Source organism: Mandrillus leucophaeus, unplaced genomic scaffold, assembly GCF_000951045.1.
Source record: "Mandrillus leucophaeus isolate KB7577 unplaced genomic scaffold, Mleu.le_1.0 Scaffold686, whole genome shotgun sequence".
NCBI classification, from domain to species: Eukaryota; Metazoa; Chordata; class Mammalia; order Primates; family Cercopithecidae; genus Mandrillus; species Mandrillus leucophaeus.
In genome coordinates, this window is record NW_012107430.1 from 125,722 (window position 1) to 144,762 (window position 19,041).

The window sequence follows — 19,041 nt, forward strand, 5'->3', positions numbered from 1 at the left end:
GCAAAAGAATGGCTTGAACCCAGGAGGCGGAGGTTGCAGTGAGCCGAGATCATGCCACAGCACTCTAACATAGGTGACAGAGCGAGACTCCATCTTAAAAAAAAAAAAGTATACTAATGTCCCTCAAGTTCTTCCATATGAGGTAAAGGGATCCAAGATTAAGGTTGAAATTTTTAAACTGTTCAACAATTTTGTGGTATCATCAAAAAGGAATATTTCATATATATTAATTTAGCCTCAATGATCAACATTGTTAAAAGTCAGTATGGAGAAAGATCATTCTGACTTCTTCAGAAACCAGCTGGTAGATGAACATTCTGATCACCAGATTGTTTAGAAAACGTGATCTTTTCACCATCGTCCTTAGGTCACAAAATAAATGTTCTATTTTCTATGTACTGTATATATACATATATTTAGAAAAATATATAAAAATAAGACAGTAAGAGGCAAGTGGAAGTGTGGCTGGCATTTAGTGGGCACACTGAATGCTTAAAGAAGTTCCACATATTGATTCTGAAATCACATAATGTCCTACTTAGGTGGCTCCAGTGAACACTGATGTGACAAAATCATTCACATCCTGGTTACTGTTCCCCAAATCCTCCATACTGCGGATGTGAACGGAAACACTCTGGTAAAATACTCATCTTAAATGCAACACTTTAAATATAATATATCACAGATTTTTACATTAAATAGAAGAAAAACAATTATACTCTCATTCACCAGTGTCTTATTTTTTTGTGGCCACTTCGGAATCGGCACATTACTCCTGCTTCCTGTTTAAACTTCTCAACAGCAGAAGTTGGAACAACAAACAATAGACAATCCGCTGCCTGTTGTATATACTGTGAGTGTTTGGAAAAGAAAGTAGAAAAAAGACTAAGCATTCCTAATGTTCCTCCAGGTGCTACGGTCAAACGTTTGAGTCTTCATCTGTAATGCTGGCACTGGGGGAACGGGCAGCAAAATCTTTAAACATGTCATCTTCCTTTAACATGTGCTGGAAAACAAGGAGACAGGGAGTCACACTGAGAGCCAAGAGCTCAGAACTACACATTCTCCAAGAGACATGTGGTCCTCTGGGGTTGTTAAAAGACATTTATAGAATAACATTTTCAATTCATTTCACAAACTCACTGTCAGATTGTTGATGCCTTCGGAGAATGCACCTATCTGTCTCACTGTCCCTTCTGAATCTTCCATCTGCAAAGAACAAACCATAACATGACATAGGTGTTTTCACAATGTCAGGGAAAGTGCAGCGAGAGGAACAAAAGTCTAAGAGGAAATAATGCAAATAGCACTGAATGGGGTAGGAGCAACAGAACACTTCTGGTGATAATCTCCTTTCACCACTGCAATCGGAAGTGAAAAATTAGAAGAGACACTTTACTGACACAGCTAGTCTAATGCCTTTGCTAACAGTACCAAAGCATTGTTGATTAGAAGGGAAATATGCAGTCCCATGACTTTAATCTGAAAAGGCTAGGTAGAATAACCTGTCCATTCCTAACATGTTTTAATACAGAGATGGCATAATATAGGTAAATATCATAAGCTTTGGAGCCAAAGAGACAGGTTGGGGACCTTGGGCAAGTTACTTAGCTCTCTGTGCCTCAGTTTCCTTATCTCCAAAATGAGAATAACAATGCTCTCCATGTCTTAAGGTTACCACAAACATAGTATACATTAAGTGCTTAGGATGGTGCCTGGAACATATAAGCGATCTCTAAGTGTTCACTACTATTTCATTATTATCTGTATTTTTAGTTATTGGAAGAAGATGTCCTCGATCAGACACAGTATACAAAGCTCCCATTTAGTGTCTGAATGATGGAAACACTTGAAAAAAGGTATATAATGGATTTACCTGCTCTAATCGGTCCAAATCATCTTCCTCATACAGGCGCATATCCAAACCAGGTTTAAATCCTTTCTTAGATGCACTTCCTGATACCTGTCCCAATTCCATTGGACAAACATATTCTTCACCATCTTCCTGTTTCTTCTTTCTCAAATTCCCAAAATTGCTAAAGGCAAGCTTCTTTGGCTTTAAAAGAAAAGCAAACAAAAACATTCAAAGGATTTGATAAAATGTGTACAATCAAGGACTGATAACATGTAATTATTTTTGCATTACCCCCTCCCTCCTACATGTGTAATTTAATTATTTACCCCATGGTAGAGAGAAAATTAACTGGATGTTTAAATTTGGATAAAAATGAAAGGGCATCCCAGACATATAAATGATGCAATGATAAATGACCCTTGTTATGAATCTCAGAAAATTAATCTTATTCCTCTTATTCACGCCAACTAGCTGAATAGTCACTGTGATAAACAAAATATGGCAAAAATAATTTGATTACATCACTACGATTATTTTTAGAGACAGAATCTTGCTATGTTGCCAGGCTGGCCTCAAATTCCTGGGCTTAAGGGATCCTCCTGCCTCAGCCTCCAGAGTAGCTGGAACTACAGGCACAAGCCACTGCACCTGGCTTCATAGTTTTGATTAGACAGGACTTAATGCAATGAGATTTCTCATGGCTGAATCCAATTTTGCAAGGTTTTTCAATCTAAGATTACCAAAATAGAATAGACCTCACTATATTTTTTCTTTGGGTGAGGCTATAATTATCTTGTATGCCTATTTTGCTTCCATAACAGGACTGGTGACTGCTAAAAGAATTTTCTGGAGAGGAAACTTCAGTGATACTTAAAAGAGAAACTCCATCTTGGTCATTGGATACTCAGGCAGATAGATGGGGTAAAAAAAAAATTAAAAAGAACTTTGGCGCAAATTTCTGGAGGACCTCATAACCCAACAAGTTGGTTGAGATAACATATTTAGAAGAGTTAATCTAGGATTAATTTTAAAGAAGAAAAAGTAATCTAAATTTGGTATGACCCATAAATCCAGGTAAATTAGGAAATATCCATTCTCTTCTGGCCTACCTTCAATCATTTTTAAAGTATCTTTTCCTATTTACAAGGCTGGTCAATCATAAGCCAGAGAAGCTAAATCTGTACAAGAGAAATCTCTATTCTACACCTGATTTATAAAAACAGAACAACTGCAATCAATATTTGGACCCAAGTTATGGACTCTCTGCACTGCCAATACATGGATTGTGGAAGCCAATATGATGCGTTCATTATCATTTTTTTAGAGACAGAATCTTGCTCTGTTGCCCAGGCTGGAGTGCAGTGGCATGCTCATAGCTCAATCATAGCTCACTGCAGCCTTGAACTATTGGACTCACATGATCCTCCTGCCTTGGCTTCCCGATGCACTGGGATTACAGGCATGAGCCACCATGCCCACCTAAGAGGGAACACTCAAAAAGGGACATGAACCTTGGACCCTCAGATTAAAAGTCTGATGCTCTACTGCCTGAGCTATCTGGGTGCATTCTCTTAATTATTATACTTTTAAAAGATATATACTCAGTTGTCCCTCAGTATACACAGAGCATTAGTTCCAAGATCCCCATGTATACCAAAATCCGTACATACTCAAGTCCAGCGTACCCGTGTACCTAAAAAGTCGGGCCTCCCTAGACGTGGGTTTTGCATCCCTCCACATTTGCTTGAAAAAAAAAAAATCTGAGTAGGAGTGGACCTGTGCAATTCAAACTCATGTTCTTCAAGGGTCAACTGTTTCTTCAATTTGTTAGAGTAGGCAGATAGCTAGACATGAGGGGAAGCCGCTGAGAAAAGAGAAGTCCGGAAAATCTCACACCCCAGAAACCACCCAAAACATACATCATGCTCCATATGAGCAGAGAGGAGGAGAAATACCTATGGAGAAAGGAACATCCCTTAAGATGCTCAGTAATCACTCACTCTGCAGTTCACCTGCCAGAATTTAGCTAGCTGCATGCTGATAAAGAGGGCAAGAGGGCAAAGGAGAATGCCTAAGAGAAATGCCGGCACAGTACATATAGATTTGACTGTTATACAACCTTCCTGGGGGCGGCGGGAATGAGCAATGCAGCCTTTAGGTAGAATTGCAGCCAACATCCAGCCCACGCATGCGCACCAACTATAGTAAGGGAGGGTGCCACAAACCTAGGATGGGAACTAGGCAGGGAAAAGGCAAGGACTTAAGGCAGGAGCAGGAAAACGAGATAAAAAAGGCAGGGACTTAACACAGAGGCGAGAGCTTCAAGAAAAAACTGGACATCATAAAAACCCGACGCAGAACTCCTGGCCTCTTTCTCTTTCAGCAGCCCGCTGTGCCTCGGTTTTTGGAGTGTACTGTCCCTTTACATAAACATTGCTACTGCGACCCTGTTGTTTTCCCTGCAGGATCAGCCCCTGTATGGTTTTTTTTTCTTACAATAAGCTCTTTGCTCCCTATTTCCCTTCAATAAAGCTCTCTGCTATCTGTGAACTGTCTCTTGGCCAACATCTTTCTCCCAAAACAACTAAGCGCTGAGGATTCCTGCATCTGCTGGTAAGGAACCCCTCCACAAAACTTAGCAAACCCCAGAAAACAGAATAACCAGGTAACAGACAAAATGTTGCCTTTGCGCCAAGCAATTATTAAACTGTATGAGCCTGAACCAACCTTCACTTTGGCAGTAGCTGTTAGAAGTACATAATCCGGCAGCTCCATGGCATCTCGCTTCTGGTGCTGTGCCTCAGCCCCAATCAGAAGGTTGAAATGAGTGGCCAAATGTCTTCGCAGCAAAGTCTTATTGGGTGGGATGTTCAACAACTGAGCCATTGTTTCTACATTAAAACGAGGCTCTAGAACCTGTTAAAAAAAATAAGCTTGTCAAAAGTCACCACAAATCATACATGTTTGTATTGTGCTTCATAATTTGCAAAGCTCTTTCTCTTAGGTTATCTCCAATGATCCTCTCAACAGCCTGGTGAGGTAGACACCATATGGACTTTGATCTTTAATTTACATATCTTTTCTCCATTTTGCCCAAGCTAGTGAGTGATAGAGCTGGTCCTGAAATCCAGGATTCAGGCATCCCAATATCAGTCCTCTACCTCTCTGGGGTGCTGTCCGTGGCAGCCAACTCCTTATGCAATATCAATGTGCAGAAATACAATCTGCATCCTTGCAGGGGTTTTCAAACATGATCATATGAGAGGAAGAAGCTACATGTTATTTGACATGAAAGAGGACAATAAAAGAGAACCGGCTTTAAATTCAATCCAGAGTTATAAGATATCAATACAAATACTCTGAAAGTAAAGATTTACTAGAAATAGGGCAGGAGGGTTGCGTCAGATGACTTTAGGATTATGATAAGCAAAAATTGATACTATCCTACTCACTAGACTAAAGGAAACAAAGTCAGTCAGTTTGAAATTAAATCAGAGCTTTACCATGAGCCCACCATGGACACCGCTGCCTCTGAGATTGGGGGCATATTCTGCCAAGTCCACGGAGCGCAGCCACTCCATCACTCGATGGTTAGTCCACTTCTGAACTTCTGAGGGGGCGATGGTATTCTATGGGAACACACAACCAAGATCCTAAGTATTAAATTGCATTTTCTGTCTAAAAAGTCTGCTCCATGGAGTACAGTTACTCAACATCCCACTAAATGCATAAAGAAAGGGAAAAATTCTCTTTTAAAGAATTTCTGTCATAGTTTGTGTTTCAAGTTTTCTTACATACTAATAAAGCTATTGGTTTAGAAAAGAAAGTGTTTTTTTTGTTTTTTTTTTTTTTTTAAAGACAGGGTCTAACTCTCTTACCCAGGCTGGAGTTGTAGTGGTGTAATCAGGGCTCACTGCAGCCTCCATCTCCCAGGCTCGGGCAGATCCTCCGACCTTAGCCTCCTGAGTAGCTGGGACCACCAGCATGCACCCACCATGCCTGGCTAATTTTTTATTACTATTATTTTTGTAGAGACAGGGTCTACCTATATTGCCCAAGCTGGTCTTGATCTCGTGGGCTCAAGTGAATGCATCTGACTTGGCCTCCCAAAGTGCTGGGATTATAGGCATGAGCCACTACATTTGGCCAGAAAAGGAAGTCTTTATAGTGATATTTATCTCTGTGGATTAGGGAATCAGGAAAAAAAATACACCCAACAAAAGGAAGAAGCATAACTGAAAATGAACCCTTAGCTTTAGTTATACGAGTGGAACCATCATGGAGAGAAAAGGAAGGAATACAGAAAAAGCCTAAGAAGTAAATGAGGCTGAATTTTAAGACTTTTCCTGCAAGCTCCAAGAAAAATGGCTCTTAGTTTTGACATATGGACAGTCCCATGCCTGGGAAGTGCATGCTTATAAACCTCAATCTTAAAACGCTACCTCATCAGATGGCCGCCTCCGTAGACAGTTTGGTTCAAAGTTATTGATCCTCAGGACCTGGATGGCCCTTTTGATACTGAGGTGGTGTAGCACACTCACAACCTTCAAAGACAGTAAATCATCCTGCGAAAAAGAACAAAAGGAGGAGTTCACTGTGCTGGCCTGTAGCAGGGGGACTTTCTTGGGAATCTCAGAAAACTGGAGTAAACGGAGAAGAGCCCCTCAAACCAATATGCCCCAAGGGCTTGTCAGAACCCACTTTCCCATTTGGAACAAAATCTTCCCCAAAACCCCAAATTAGTATTTTTTGCCAATGAAGCTGCCTTCCACCTGTTTCTCTCTCTTCCTGATGCTCTGAGATAGGACTGCAGAACCCCAGGGCTCTGAAAACCACAGTTTGACAAGCACTTGCTGCGTCACTACAAAAGGTGATCTGCATTGACTTGATCTGCACATACTACAAACACGGAATTTATTTCTTTCCTCTTTAGTTTTGGGAACTTTATCTGTGGATAAAGCACTTAGGCATTGGCTAAACTGCCCTCTCTATTTCCTTTCAGCAGACAGCGAAGAGCAAATGATGCTTATTGGCGGACATGATCAAGGCTTGGCTTTCTTTTTTCATCTTTTCTTTCTTTTTTTTTTTTTTTCTTGGAGAGACAGGGTCTCACTATATTGACCAGGCTATCTCAAACTCATAAGCTCAAGGAGTCCCCCAGCCTCAGCCTCCCAAAGAGCTGGGATTACAGGCCTGAGCCACCGTTCCTAGCCAAGGCGTGCTTTTCTGAACTAAAGCACGTCATAGTTTTGGGGAAAATCAGAACAGTGCTCTTGTTATACTACTCCCTGACCTTAATAATTCTCCAGTTCTAGATTATTTTTTAGTAAAGACTTGTCTGCTATTGAATAGCTCTAGATTATTTTGGTTTATCTAGCAGACACTGTGAACAATTTTGGCAAAACTATATCAATCACTGCAAAGGTTTTGGTCAGAGTTAAGAGAGAATAAAAATGAAGTTATAAGTTAGATCGATCTATCTATCTATCTATCTATCTATCTATCTATCGATCTATCTATCTATCGCCAGTCAACTCCCCCCTCCCTTCAAGGAAGAATCTTCACCAGTCTGTGGCTCTTGGAAATATTTTCAAATATACCAAACACACCAAAACAAATTATTTCAGAAGAAGGTGATATTAGGGGCAGTGTTAAGATAAGCACCAGTCTACTTCCGAACACACCCAGAAAATAAACAAGGAAAACATCCATTTTAGACACACCTTTCTGATAAAACATTTCTCATGAAAGAAAGAAAAAAATGTAATCTACTACAGAAATATTTAATAAAAATATTAATCAGTTTATATCCTTGCGGCTACTAACTGGGCAAAAATTATTTCCTGAAGTTTTTCTGGAGTAATTCCTTAAAAGTAGCATCTTAACATATGTTACAAAAAGTACTTATTTTAATCTAGGATTGAGACACCCATTGCAAACATTTCAGGGTGAGCTATTTTCATCTAACTAGTCTATCAGCTTCAAAAATATCTGAAAGCACAATGTTTACAGTGTGATTAAAATGTTAATTGTTTTTGAAATTCTTTATACTTTGAAGGATTTTAAACAGAGACAGTTTTATGTCAAAACGGACTTTTTTATGGGTGATTTTCTTCTTAATTCTGGATTTTTAAAAACTTTTAATTTTAAAATAATTTTAAATTTGTGGAGGAGTTGCTAAAGATAGAACAGAATCCTATATACCTTTCACTCAGCTTCCTCTAATGTTAATATCTTACATAATCATGATTACATTCGTCAACACGAAGAAATTAATGTGGATGATAATAACATCGACTAAACTGCAGACTTTATTCACATTTCACCAGTTTGTCCAGTAAAGTCCTTTTCCCGTTCCAGGATCTAATCCACATTAAAATACATATTTTGTGACTTAGGACTTCTAGGGTCAAATTTTCCAGGGTCATTTACTCTTTTATAGCCATTTCACAGATGTTTCTTGTGATTTTAAGCTTGAATTTGTTCACATTCTCAGGGTGAACATACTCACACCTAGATAGGGAGGCAAATATTTACTGAATGTGTTCTAGTCATAATCATGAGCTATTAAAAGCAGGGATCTTGAAACAGCCTGAGTTCAAACTCTCTCCGACTTTCTATTGCTAACTGTGGAAAGTTGGCTACCAAGTTACCCAATATCTGGATTCCTTCCTTTATACATGTAAAAAAGTAGGGATAATAATAGTATTATAATACTATAGATACACAGAGTATGTGTGTGTGTGTATATGTAGATACACATACACATATATACACACATACATATACACATATGTGTACGTATATATACACACATGTATGTATATATACACACACATACTCTGTGTATCTATAGTATTACATATGTGTGTATAATACTATGTATATATAGTATTATATAATTATATAGTACATATGTGAACAAATTCAAGCTTAAAATCACAAGCAGCATATATGAAATGGCTATAAAAGAGTAAATGAGCCTGGAAAATTTGACCCCAGAAGTCCTAAGTCACAAAATGTGTTTTTTAATGTGGTGCCCCAGATTAGATCCTGGAACAGAAGAAGGATCTTACTGGACAAACTGGTGAAATGTGAATAAAGTCTTCAGTTTAGTTGACTGTATTAACATCTACATTAATTTCTTAGTTTTGAGGAATGTAATCATGATTGTATAATATGTTAACATTAGACGAAGCTGAGTGAAAGGTATACAGAATTCTATCTTTGGCAACTCCTCCGTAAATCTAAAATTATTTTAAAATAAAAAGTTTAAAAAACTTTTTAATATATATTATACACACTATAATAAAATTAGTAATATTAACTAAAAGGGTTGTTGAGAATCCAGTATTAATACGAGCAAAATGCTTAAAAGGATGTTTGACACATAGTAAACGTGCAACATACTACACATATTGTATTATTTCATGCAGGTTTACATGATGTGCCCATCAAGGTAAGGGGCTTGGGTTCAATGATAGAGAAGAAAAATCCATGAACTGAACTCCAACTTTTTTGATATTGAGAAATGCCTACTTAAGTTGGCTGTTTAAAACCTTCCACTTATTTGAAAAAGATTATACTTAGGGTAGTTGGGTCCAAAGCCTACTTCACAAAAAGCTGTTTAAATAAAGTAATTTTAGGCTGGGCACAGTGGCTCACACCTGTAATCCCAGCACTTTGGGAGGCTGGGGCAGGTGGATCTCCTGAGGTCGTAAGTTCCAGACCAGCCTGGACAACATGGCGAAACTCCGTCTCCACCAAAAATACAAAAATTAGCTGGGTGCAGTGGTGCACACCAGTAATCCCAGCTACTCAGGAGGCTGAGGCAGGAGAATCACTTGAACCCGGGAGGCGGAGGTTGCGCCACTGCACTCCAGCGCGGGCGACAGAGTGAGACTCCGTCTCCAAAATAAATAAATGAATAAAAGAATTTTAAGTAGAACATGGTTGGGCGCGGTGGCTCACGCCTGTAATCCCAGCACTTTGGGAGGCTGAGGCGGGTGGATAATGAGGTCAGGAGATGGAGACCATCCTGGCTAACACGGTGAAACCCCGTCTCTATTAAAAACACAAAAAATTAGCCGGGCATTGGTGGCGGGTGCCTGTAGTCCCGGCTACTCGGGAGGCTGAGGCAAGAGAAGGGCGTGAACCCAGGAAGGAAGGGGAGCTTGCAGTGAGCCCAGATCACGCCACTGCACTCCAGCCTGGGCGACAGAGCGAGACTCCGTCTCAAAAATTAAAAAATTAAAAATAAATTTAAAAACATAAAATAAGAGAATTTTAAGTAGAATATTAATAGTGGTATGGAACCTAAAACAAAGTTCTCCTGGAATCCATCTTTCCCACTGCTGTCAAGCAGGGAATAGTCCTACACACTGGCTGGAAGGCTAGAAATGTACCATAATGAAGGAACCAGAGTGGAAGTCTAGCCTTCCTCCCGCCTCCTTTAACCCCAGTTAACTCCTGCTGTAGCAGAACCGGGCTGAAGTGAGACGGGTGATAGGGTTTCAGGTAACAGTTGTCCAGAGTGGAAAGGTAGGGAGAAGACAAGTCCTGGAAGATGTCAGGTCAAAAGCGTGGGCTCTTCCAAATGGTCACTGCACATAGAAACGCATAACTTAGAAACAGCTTGGGCTTAAAAACTGTATATTCTATTTAAAAAATATCTTTGGGCTGGGCGTGGTGGCTCATGCCTATAATCCCAGCACTTTGGGAGGCCGAGGCAGGCAGGTCACTTGAGGTCAGAAGTTTGAGACCAGCTAGCCAACGTGGCGAAACTCCGTCTCTACTAAAAATACAAAAAAATTAGCTGGGTATGGTGGCATGGGCCTGTAGTCCCAGCTACTCAAGTGGCTGAGGCAGGAGGATGGCTTGAACCTGGGAGGTGGAGCTTGCAGTGAGCTGAGATTGTGCCATTGCACTCCAGCCTGGGCGACCGTGCAAGACTCCATCTCAAAAGAAATAAAAAAAAATATATATTTTTTTTATGAGATATAATTTACATACCATAAAATGTACCCATTCAAAGTACACACTTCAGTATTTACATTGTTGAATGTGTTACATATAAAATCAACTTTCTGGAGAGCTTAGTTTAAATTAGGCTTCACTTAGCTTAAATTGGGGTTTCAAATTATCCCAAGGCTGTTCAGTCACAATCACCAAATGCTACAACTTCAACTTCACAGGAAATATGCCCGCCACTCTCCTCAAGTTCAAGCAACAGCTTCAAACTCTGGTGTAATCACTACATTGTGTTTGGCTTACTCAATTTCTGCGTTTTTCGAGAAAAAAGATTTCCTCCCCCAAACCCCAGGAGTGAGTCACTTACAACAGTCATGTAATGTAGCATTCGACCATCAACCCGGCCTTCATCAAACTGGGTCTTATATTGAGGGAGGCCAATGTCATCCAACCATCCTAAAAGAGAGAGGCCAGTGTTGCTACCGTGCCACAAAACACCTGTTCTTGTGATTAAAAAGAAAAAGCAGCTATATATATAATTATTTCATTTTGTTAGAATAAAAACTTCTTACTAGTGACCCAGTTGAAATCCAGCTTCCCGTGATTGGTTTCTTCTTCAGATCCCAGGGCTTGGAGTGCCAGCTGGAGTTTCTTTCGATGAAGTGAATGCTTGATTCCAAGTTCCTGAAACAATAAACATTGACTTTATAATTCTATCTATATAGGCTGGGTGCCACTGGCAAAGGATGCAAATTTCTCCAAAATGAAGCTAGCACTAAAGATCCAATTCAATACTAAATTACAATCCTAACTTGCGCTAGTAAAGTGCTGTAGAACGAAGGTCCCTGAAAAGCCAAGACCACCACAATTAGCTTAGGGGCGTGTTAGGCATTCCCTAGTGACTCCTTTTCTTTGTAAGCTAGGAACTGTGGCATGCATAAAAAGAATTTGACTCTTATTTTGTGCAAAATATTAAATAATTGGGAAGAAATGTTAAATTATTAGACATAAATTGTAGGGTGCTTTTTTTTTCCTTTTGCAAAGTGCATTGCATATATTACACTGAGAAAATAGGCCAATGATAAAGCCATATAATGATTTCGAGAAATATGAACTTAATTATGCTTATGCAATTATTTTTCATTAAAATGCCCAATGGCTTAAGTGTTCCATAAGGAATCATCAAGACCAGGTCCTCCCAAGACCATCAGAAAAAAATAAGCATGAAGCAACTGAAAACCCAAATTTTTATTTAGAGAGTATTTACTGGCTTCACTCATGGCCCTTTCTGGACTATAAAACAACCCTACATTGTCTTCTTCTCAGTATTCATTGTGTGAACAAAATAGAGAAGCAGTCACCTTCTCTAGATCTTGTTGAGAAGCCTGCAAAAGCGTTTGGCCAGATGCAATCCAGTGCTTGCCAGAATTCAGGTAGGAGCCCAAGCCCTGTTCCATCAGCCAATTGCAAACCTGCTCCTTGGTCCACTTGGCAAATGGCATATCCAAGTCACTACAGGAAAATGAGTAATTGCATGAAAAATAATCCAAAGCCAATCCTGTGGCTTATCATGAGTTTTAAACAACTATACATTCAATAGACATGGACATTCCCTGGTGATACACATTTGACCACGAAAAGCTTAATTTTTAGTATACATTGGAGGAACAACTGGTACTGGAGTTGAAAGTTATCTTCTAAGACCACTGTCTCATTTCAAATGAAACCACAAAAGATTTAATGTGACAGAGCAAGAACAAGTTCTACAGAAAAAGACTAAATTGGAAAAACATAAGTCACTGTATCAGTTTCAACCAATGTTGTCTGAAGACTGGATTCCCAAACAGGAAACTCAGTTGGAGTGAAAGAAATTTAAGTCTAATTTGAACTAACTTTAGCAGAATTATGGTTTATTTCCATATGGTAACCAATGAGAAGAGGGCAATATGTTGTCACTAAGTGTAGGAAACAATCAAAGCAAAATTCCTGTTTTCTTTTACTTAAGATACACAGATAGTGTTCTTGTTCCGCGGTGGGGACAGGGTGCGGAGGGGAAGATGCATGTGCTTTTTTAAAATAGCACAAGGAGCTCTACTGTGTTCAAAGACAACATATGGCAAATGAAACTGTTTGGTATTTGAAGAAGGCCAAAGAGGGTTTCCTCCTTGATGTAACCTATGTCCAGTGTTCCACCTGTATGGGAGGGGCTGTATTTAAAGGGTTTCTAGTCTATTATACTGTTAAAATATTTGGTATCAATGCCTTGTACTTTATGTTTGCCAACCCCACCCTTTTATACACAGTGAGTCAATGTAGTAGTTCTAAGCCAGCCCTCAACTTTGGTAAGAGTGTCAGAGCAGTTCTTAGAATCTTAATGGATAAAATATTATCTAGTCCTGATAAATATAAGGATTCTGATAGAATTTTTGTCTTTAAGTACTTTCATAGATTCTGTTATATACTAATGTTTCTTGAGTAGTTACTATCTGCCAAATATTTAACACATATTAACTTATTTAATCTTCACGATCAGCTTTTGGAGTAGGCACTAATTCTGATGATGAGAAAACTGAGACACAGGGCCTGGAAGCTGTTGCTCAAGGTCACCCAGATGGTAGAAAGTGGTAAGGCCAGAAAGCAAATCCAAGTGGTCTGATCTAGAACATACTCTCATGTAAATATCCCATCTTTCCAAAGCTATGCTTTAGAGTACTTATAATTACCGTCTATGTAAAATTTAAGTCTGAGAGCCATTCTAACACAGATGCTGCTGACACTTTAGCTCTGGCCTCTCCCCTAGTTCACACAGCCCTCACCTTCTGTATGTTCATCAACCACTGACAAATTGCACTGCTCTAAAGATGATGTCCCCTTTCACTAGGCACAGCATTAAGCAATGACTTTGTTTAACCCCATGACAGTACTAACACTGCAGGACTCATGAGGCTATGATGCTTGGCAGAGATGCAAAAGTCTATCAGTTGGTTCTTCTTACTTGTTAGACTGTCCCAAGTCTCGAGACCAACCCAGTCGGGGTCCCGCGGTTGCCCTTGTCCCTCCTCTTTTGAATTCAGGCTCAGACATGTCATCTGGGTTGAATGTAGTTGATTGACTTCTCCTAAGTCTGAAGAAGACATAACACACATGGCCAGTATTAGACCTGAAGAGGCCTTAGGCTTGTTAATCAGAGAATTTTTAACTAGTACAGCTACTGGAACTAATCCTCTGTGTCATTAACATAGACATTTAAATTTAAACTTTAACTAAGATCCAATGAGTTAATAAATCCCACATCATAATCCAAACTTCCTTCCATAAGAGGAATACAAAGGCCTTACAAGTCCATACCCATTTCCAGCCACTTTAAGCAACATGTAAGACAGGGCCCACTCTACTTGTTCACTGCTTTACTTACTTTCCAAAGAGTTTCATGATACCTCTGGATTTCTTTTTGGAATCTGGAGATGGAGGTGGTATCTGGAAGGGACTGTTCCTCTGTGAATCTTTTGGCCGAGAAGAAGCACCAGCCAGATCTAGGTGCTCTGCTGTCTCTTTTTCTGTTTCAGCTACTCCAAGAGCAGAATACAGACAACGAATTTTAAAATATGGAATGAACATGATAAGATGTTAATCTTCTTGGTTCTAGAACTATTAAGAATTCTTCTGTTGGTCTATAAATCAGTAATTTACAAAGAGCACTTTGTAAATATTAGAAATGGAACACACATATATGTTCTGCTCCATAGTTTACTGTGTTTAAAGTTAATAAAATTACAAGCCTTTGGAGATTAAAAGAGGGTGATAGGATTGCCACATTCTTTCCTTGAGTGATTTGAATTCATGATGGAATTATTCCCAATCTTTCCATAGCACGTGGTACTGTTGATTACCTCCTACATCCTTCAAAATCATCTCCTCTGGCTTCTTGACATGACCACTCCTATATCTGCCATCTGATAGTGTCTTTGCTGTAGCACTCCTGCTTTTTTTTCTTCCCCCATGCCACTTTAAGATTCTGTTCTAAGCGCCCTCTAGCGGATCAAAATCTCTGGGCCCAATCTCTCTCTCCAGGTCCTGTATCTAAATGCCTGTGATATTCCCAATTCAGTGTGTCGGGACATCTGGGACTTCACAAACTCATCCAATTTCCCCGAGAGTCTTCTCCTCTCTCAAATTTTTTTTTTTTTTTTTTTTTGAGACAGAGTCTCGCTCTGTTGCCCAGGCTGGAGTGCAGTGGTGCGATCTCGGCTTACTGCAACCTCCGCCTACTGGGTTCAAGCAATTCTCTGCCTCAGTGTCCCAGGTAACTGGGATTACAGGCACCCGCCACCACGCCTGGCTAATTTTTGTATTTTTAGTAGAGACGGGGTTTCACCATCTTGGCCAGGCTGGTCTTGAACTCCTGACCTGGTGATCCACCCACTTCGGTCTCCTAAAGTGCTGGGATTAAGGGCGTGAGCCACCTCGCCTGGCCTCCTCTCTTAAATGTTCTTATTTGTTATTTGGTTAATATTAACTAATACTGTTTCTGTTACTGTAGCTCAAACTCTGTCATTTTCCTTTTACTCCTTCTCCTTTGGCATTTATATCAAATCAGTTACCCAGTTCCAGCAATTCTTTATTTATGAAATGTATTCCAATTAAATCCTAGGCACTGAGAGAAGAGTGACCTGGATATGCATAATTTTTCTTTTGACATAAAATAAGTGCCTGTTGATTTTACCTTAAAAGAAGCACATCCACAGTTGCCACTCTCAGATATCCAAGCATTAACTATTTCAGTTCTTTTAGCTGTCCCTTAGTGAACAATCCCATACTAAGTATAAAACTAGTGAGATTTTATACTTTATAAAGGAAAGTAAAAGTTGTACTAAAATCACAGGAACAGTGTTTCAGCAAGATCTACAAGTTGCAGAAAGTTGATTTTTCTACAAAGCAGAGCTGTGATTATAGGTTATAATAAGCAGCATTTACCTCTTAGCATTAACAAAACAGTTCTAAGAAAGATGCAAAAAAAAAACTATTTGAAAATAGTTGTCTGAATAGATCAGTTTATTTTATGCATCCAGTGTTCATTCTAGACATTTATCTCTATAGAGAGAGAAGTCCTGTTTGCTGGTCCACGTGAATAGATAGGTAGATATCTATACAAGGTAACAGCACCTTTTGGAAAAACCCAAAGGAACTTTCCCAATTCAAATCCTTCAACCATGATGGGTACAGGTGCCCCTGAAAATGCTGCCTAGCTTATTCTCATCTTAAAGCTACCATATTTCTCTTTTTTATTTTGAGAGCTTTTCCCCCAATTGGTGCCCTGCCTTACAAAGAGGAAAACTAAGTTGCCTCTTTTCTAAAATCACTTTGTGGGGTAACGCCTCAGATATCAAGTAAAGTTGCTTCTGTCATCACTAAATATTATCTCCATCTTCAAAGTAGTAAAACGTCAGAAGAATGTTCCCCTAAGAGAAGTAAGCCTAAAACTATAATATTCCAAGTCTTCTATAAACTTCCTTATATGGCTAAAAAAATTTCTTTTTGGAGGCTGGGAGAAATGTAAGCATGGAGAATGGACTGCAAGGACCTGGGAGTTAGTGTGTGGTAATATGCACTTCAAGGCTGAAAGAGCTGCAATGTACAATGCCAGGACATTCCTGCCCTGCACTCTAAGGAACGCTGCACACCTCTAGGTCCTCTCAAAGCTATTCACACAGTGAGTGTTACTAGCATTGGTTAAAACAGCGTTTAGGCTTGGAAGCAAAGCCTCTACAGCGTCCTTTTCAGCAGAAGGTGGAAAGAACACTCTGGAATAGAGAACTACATTTTCTGATTGCTGTCAGATCGCTTTCTAGAGATCACAGATGCCAAGAGCAGGGATTAGATTGGTTTGGAGCACAGTGCTGGTGAAGGCTGGCATGCAGGGGTACAATACCTAAGGTGGGTGCACTGGCACTTCGTTTACGATCTTCAGATATCCCAACAACGCACACAATCACACGCAGCCCAATGGAGAGAACACAGAGATGACAAAATGAAACACAGATCAGACTCCTCCTCACCAAATACACACTGTGGAGGAGAGGCATGCGGCACACCGTGCTTCCGATGTTACACACAGGCTCAGCGTCAATGTTAATTTATCCACTGTCACAACAGATGGGAAACTCCATGATGAAGTCAAAGGGAATCATGATTTTAGGTCTTTCCACTAAGTTTATACCACAGGAGAGAGCAGGGTGAGAGTCTATATATCTTCACAACACTAAATTAAATCCACTGAGGCATTTTTTGCTAAATCCCCCCTAAGTCATTCACCTTCGTTTCTGAGAAAGAGAAAGGAATCAGTGAATGAGGGAATAAGGGAAGGGAAGACACTGCTTTCTTCCTCCTTGTGGAAGAATCAGGGCAAAGGCATTTTGGCCGTACATACCCAAGTTTGGTGCACTTGCTGTTCTCTTGTTACTTTTGATTTTAAAAAAGCCCCGGCCAAAGGAAGATCTGACTTTTCGAGTGCCGAAGGGGTTGTCGTCCATGGAGGTGTCCTGCCCTGAGGGTCTGGGAGGAAGGGTCCCAAATGGCCTGCTTTCTGCCGGAGCTCTGTCCTGAGAGGCAGATAAGAATAGTGAAACAGCGTTCAGGTGCAGCATCCTCAGCACATGCCAGGCTAACAGCAAACACTCACTCACGCCACATCCATGAGTTTATTCAAAAGAAAAACTGAACTAGCACATCGATCGCCAACGTCAAACGCCTTATCAGAAGTTGAAAAAAAAAATCAATTCTGAAAGCTACTTAAGAAACAACAACAAAAGCAACAAGGAAAACATGTTCATCACTAATCTAGGATCAATCTGTTTAGGGCTTTAAATATTTAGGCTACAAAAATTCTTAAATTTTGTTTGCCTCATTCCTCAAAAGACATGGAGACATTACATAACCAGAATAATGGCAGCAGATTTCTGACTTTTCCAACAACTATGACATGGATTTAGCTATAATACAGTTTATATTCTTATATTATAACTATGCCAATAGAAGCCCAATATAATATTAATTATTTTACAAAGCAGGCATTAGTCCAAACTTCTACACCAGCAGTAGAAGGAGACCCTACTCCAGTTATTTGAAATATTCTCCTCAAAGAATAATAAAATGAAGGCACAGCGAGCAACTTTATTTTGAGCTTTTTGGTTCTTTGAATTGGCAATTAGAGCTGGCTGTAACACAGCATGTTATATTATCTCAGTATTTATACAAAGATGCTTTGCCTAGACCAATGTCCTGAAGTGCTTCCCTGTTTTCATCTAGCAGTCTTATAGTTTCTGGCCTTATATGTAAGTTCTTAATCCATCTTGAGTTGATTTTTGTTGATTTGGTGACAGGGGGAGTCCACTTTCGTTCTTCTACATACGGATATCTAATTTTCCCAGCACCATTTACTGAAGTGGGTGTCCTTTCCCCACTGTATATTCTTCACACTTTATACAAAGATGCTTTTGTCTTCTTGTTCTCATTTCTTTAATAATTCTTGCCCTCTGTTTTTTTTTTTTTTTTTTTTTTGCAGAAGTAGAAATAATTCTTGCCCTCTGCTTCTTTTTTTGCAGAAGCAGAGAGAAGGGTGAGGGGATATAGGTATTTTAGGTTATTTTACTCTATATATCTATAGCTCACAGAAACCAAAAGTTTATAGATGGCACCATTTAGTGGTATTATTATCCCTGGCTCAACAATGACGTCAAAATCATTTAACCACTTATTGAACTGAAAAGACAAAAAGGATTTTAATTATAGCTGTTGCCACTAGCTGCTTTGTCAGTTCTGTCCATATATAACTCTGGCACTAAGAGCCAACAGTCAAGAGACTGGATCTGGAAGTAGCCTATCAAGCTGTAATCTTTGCAAGGTTAATGACAGAAAATCAGAGGACAGAACAGGCACAGTGGCTCATGCGTGTAATCCCAGGACTTTGAAAGGCAGAGGTGGGTGGATTACTTGAGCTCAGGAGTTCAAGATCAGCCCGGGCAACATAACAAGATCTCATCTGTACTTTAAAAAAGAAAAAAAAAAAAAAAAACAGCCCAGTATAGTGGTGCATGCCTGCAATCCCAGCTACTTGAAAGGCTGAGGTGGGAGGATCACCTAAGCACAGGAAATTGAGGCTACAGTGAGTTTTAATTGCATCATTGCACTTCAGCCTGGCTGACAAAGTGATACAATCT

General features: G+C 39.6%; 1 protein-coding gene across 2 annotated transcripts in view; it reads right to left on the reverse strand.

Moving 5' to 3' along the window:
- Positions 1–646: 646 nt before the first annotated feature.
- LOC105555444 (liprin-beta-1) overlaps positions 647–19,041 on the reverse strand; it is a 179,148-nt gene continuing 160,753 nt past the window's right edge. Inside the window, exons 18-30 of one of the 2 annotated variants that reach the window (XM_012002400.1) lie at positions 17,253–17,424; positions 16,755–16,787; positions 14,241–14,391; positions 13,821–13,949; positions 12,187–12,337; positions 11,398–11,509; positions 11,193–11,281; positions 6,298–6,420; positions 5,359–5,484; positions 4,583–4,771; positions 1,877–2,056; positions 1,144–1,209; positions 647–1,006 (exon numbers count right to left, since the gene is read on the reverse strand). In XM_012002400.1, coding sequence (XP_011857790.1) covers positions 920–1,006; positions 1,144–1,209; positions 1,877–2,056; positions 4,583–4,771; positions 5,359–5,484; positions 6,298–6,420; positions 11,193–11,281; positions 11,398–11,509; positions 12,187–12,337; positions 13,821–13,949; positions 14,241–14,391; positions 16,755–16,787; positions 17,253–17,424 — 1,608 coding nt within the window. In that variant the 3' untranslated portion in view covers positions 647–919. The remainder of the gene's footprint in view (positions 1,007–1,143; positions 1,210–1,876; positions 2,057–4,582; positions 4,772–5,358; positions 5,485–6,297; positions 6,421–11,192; positions 11,282–11,397; positions 11,510–12,186; positions 12,338–13,820; positions 13,950–14,240; positions 14,392–16,754; positions 16,788–17,252; positions 17,425–19,041) is intronic. The other variant, XM_012002401.1, reaches the window with a different exon arrangement.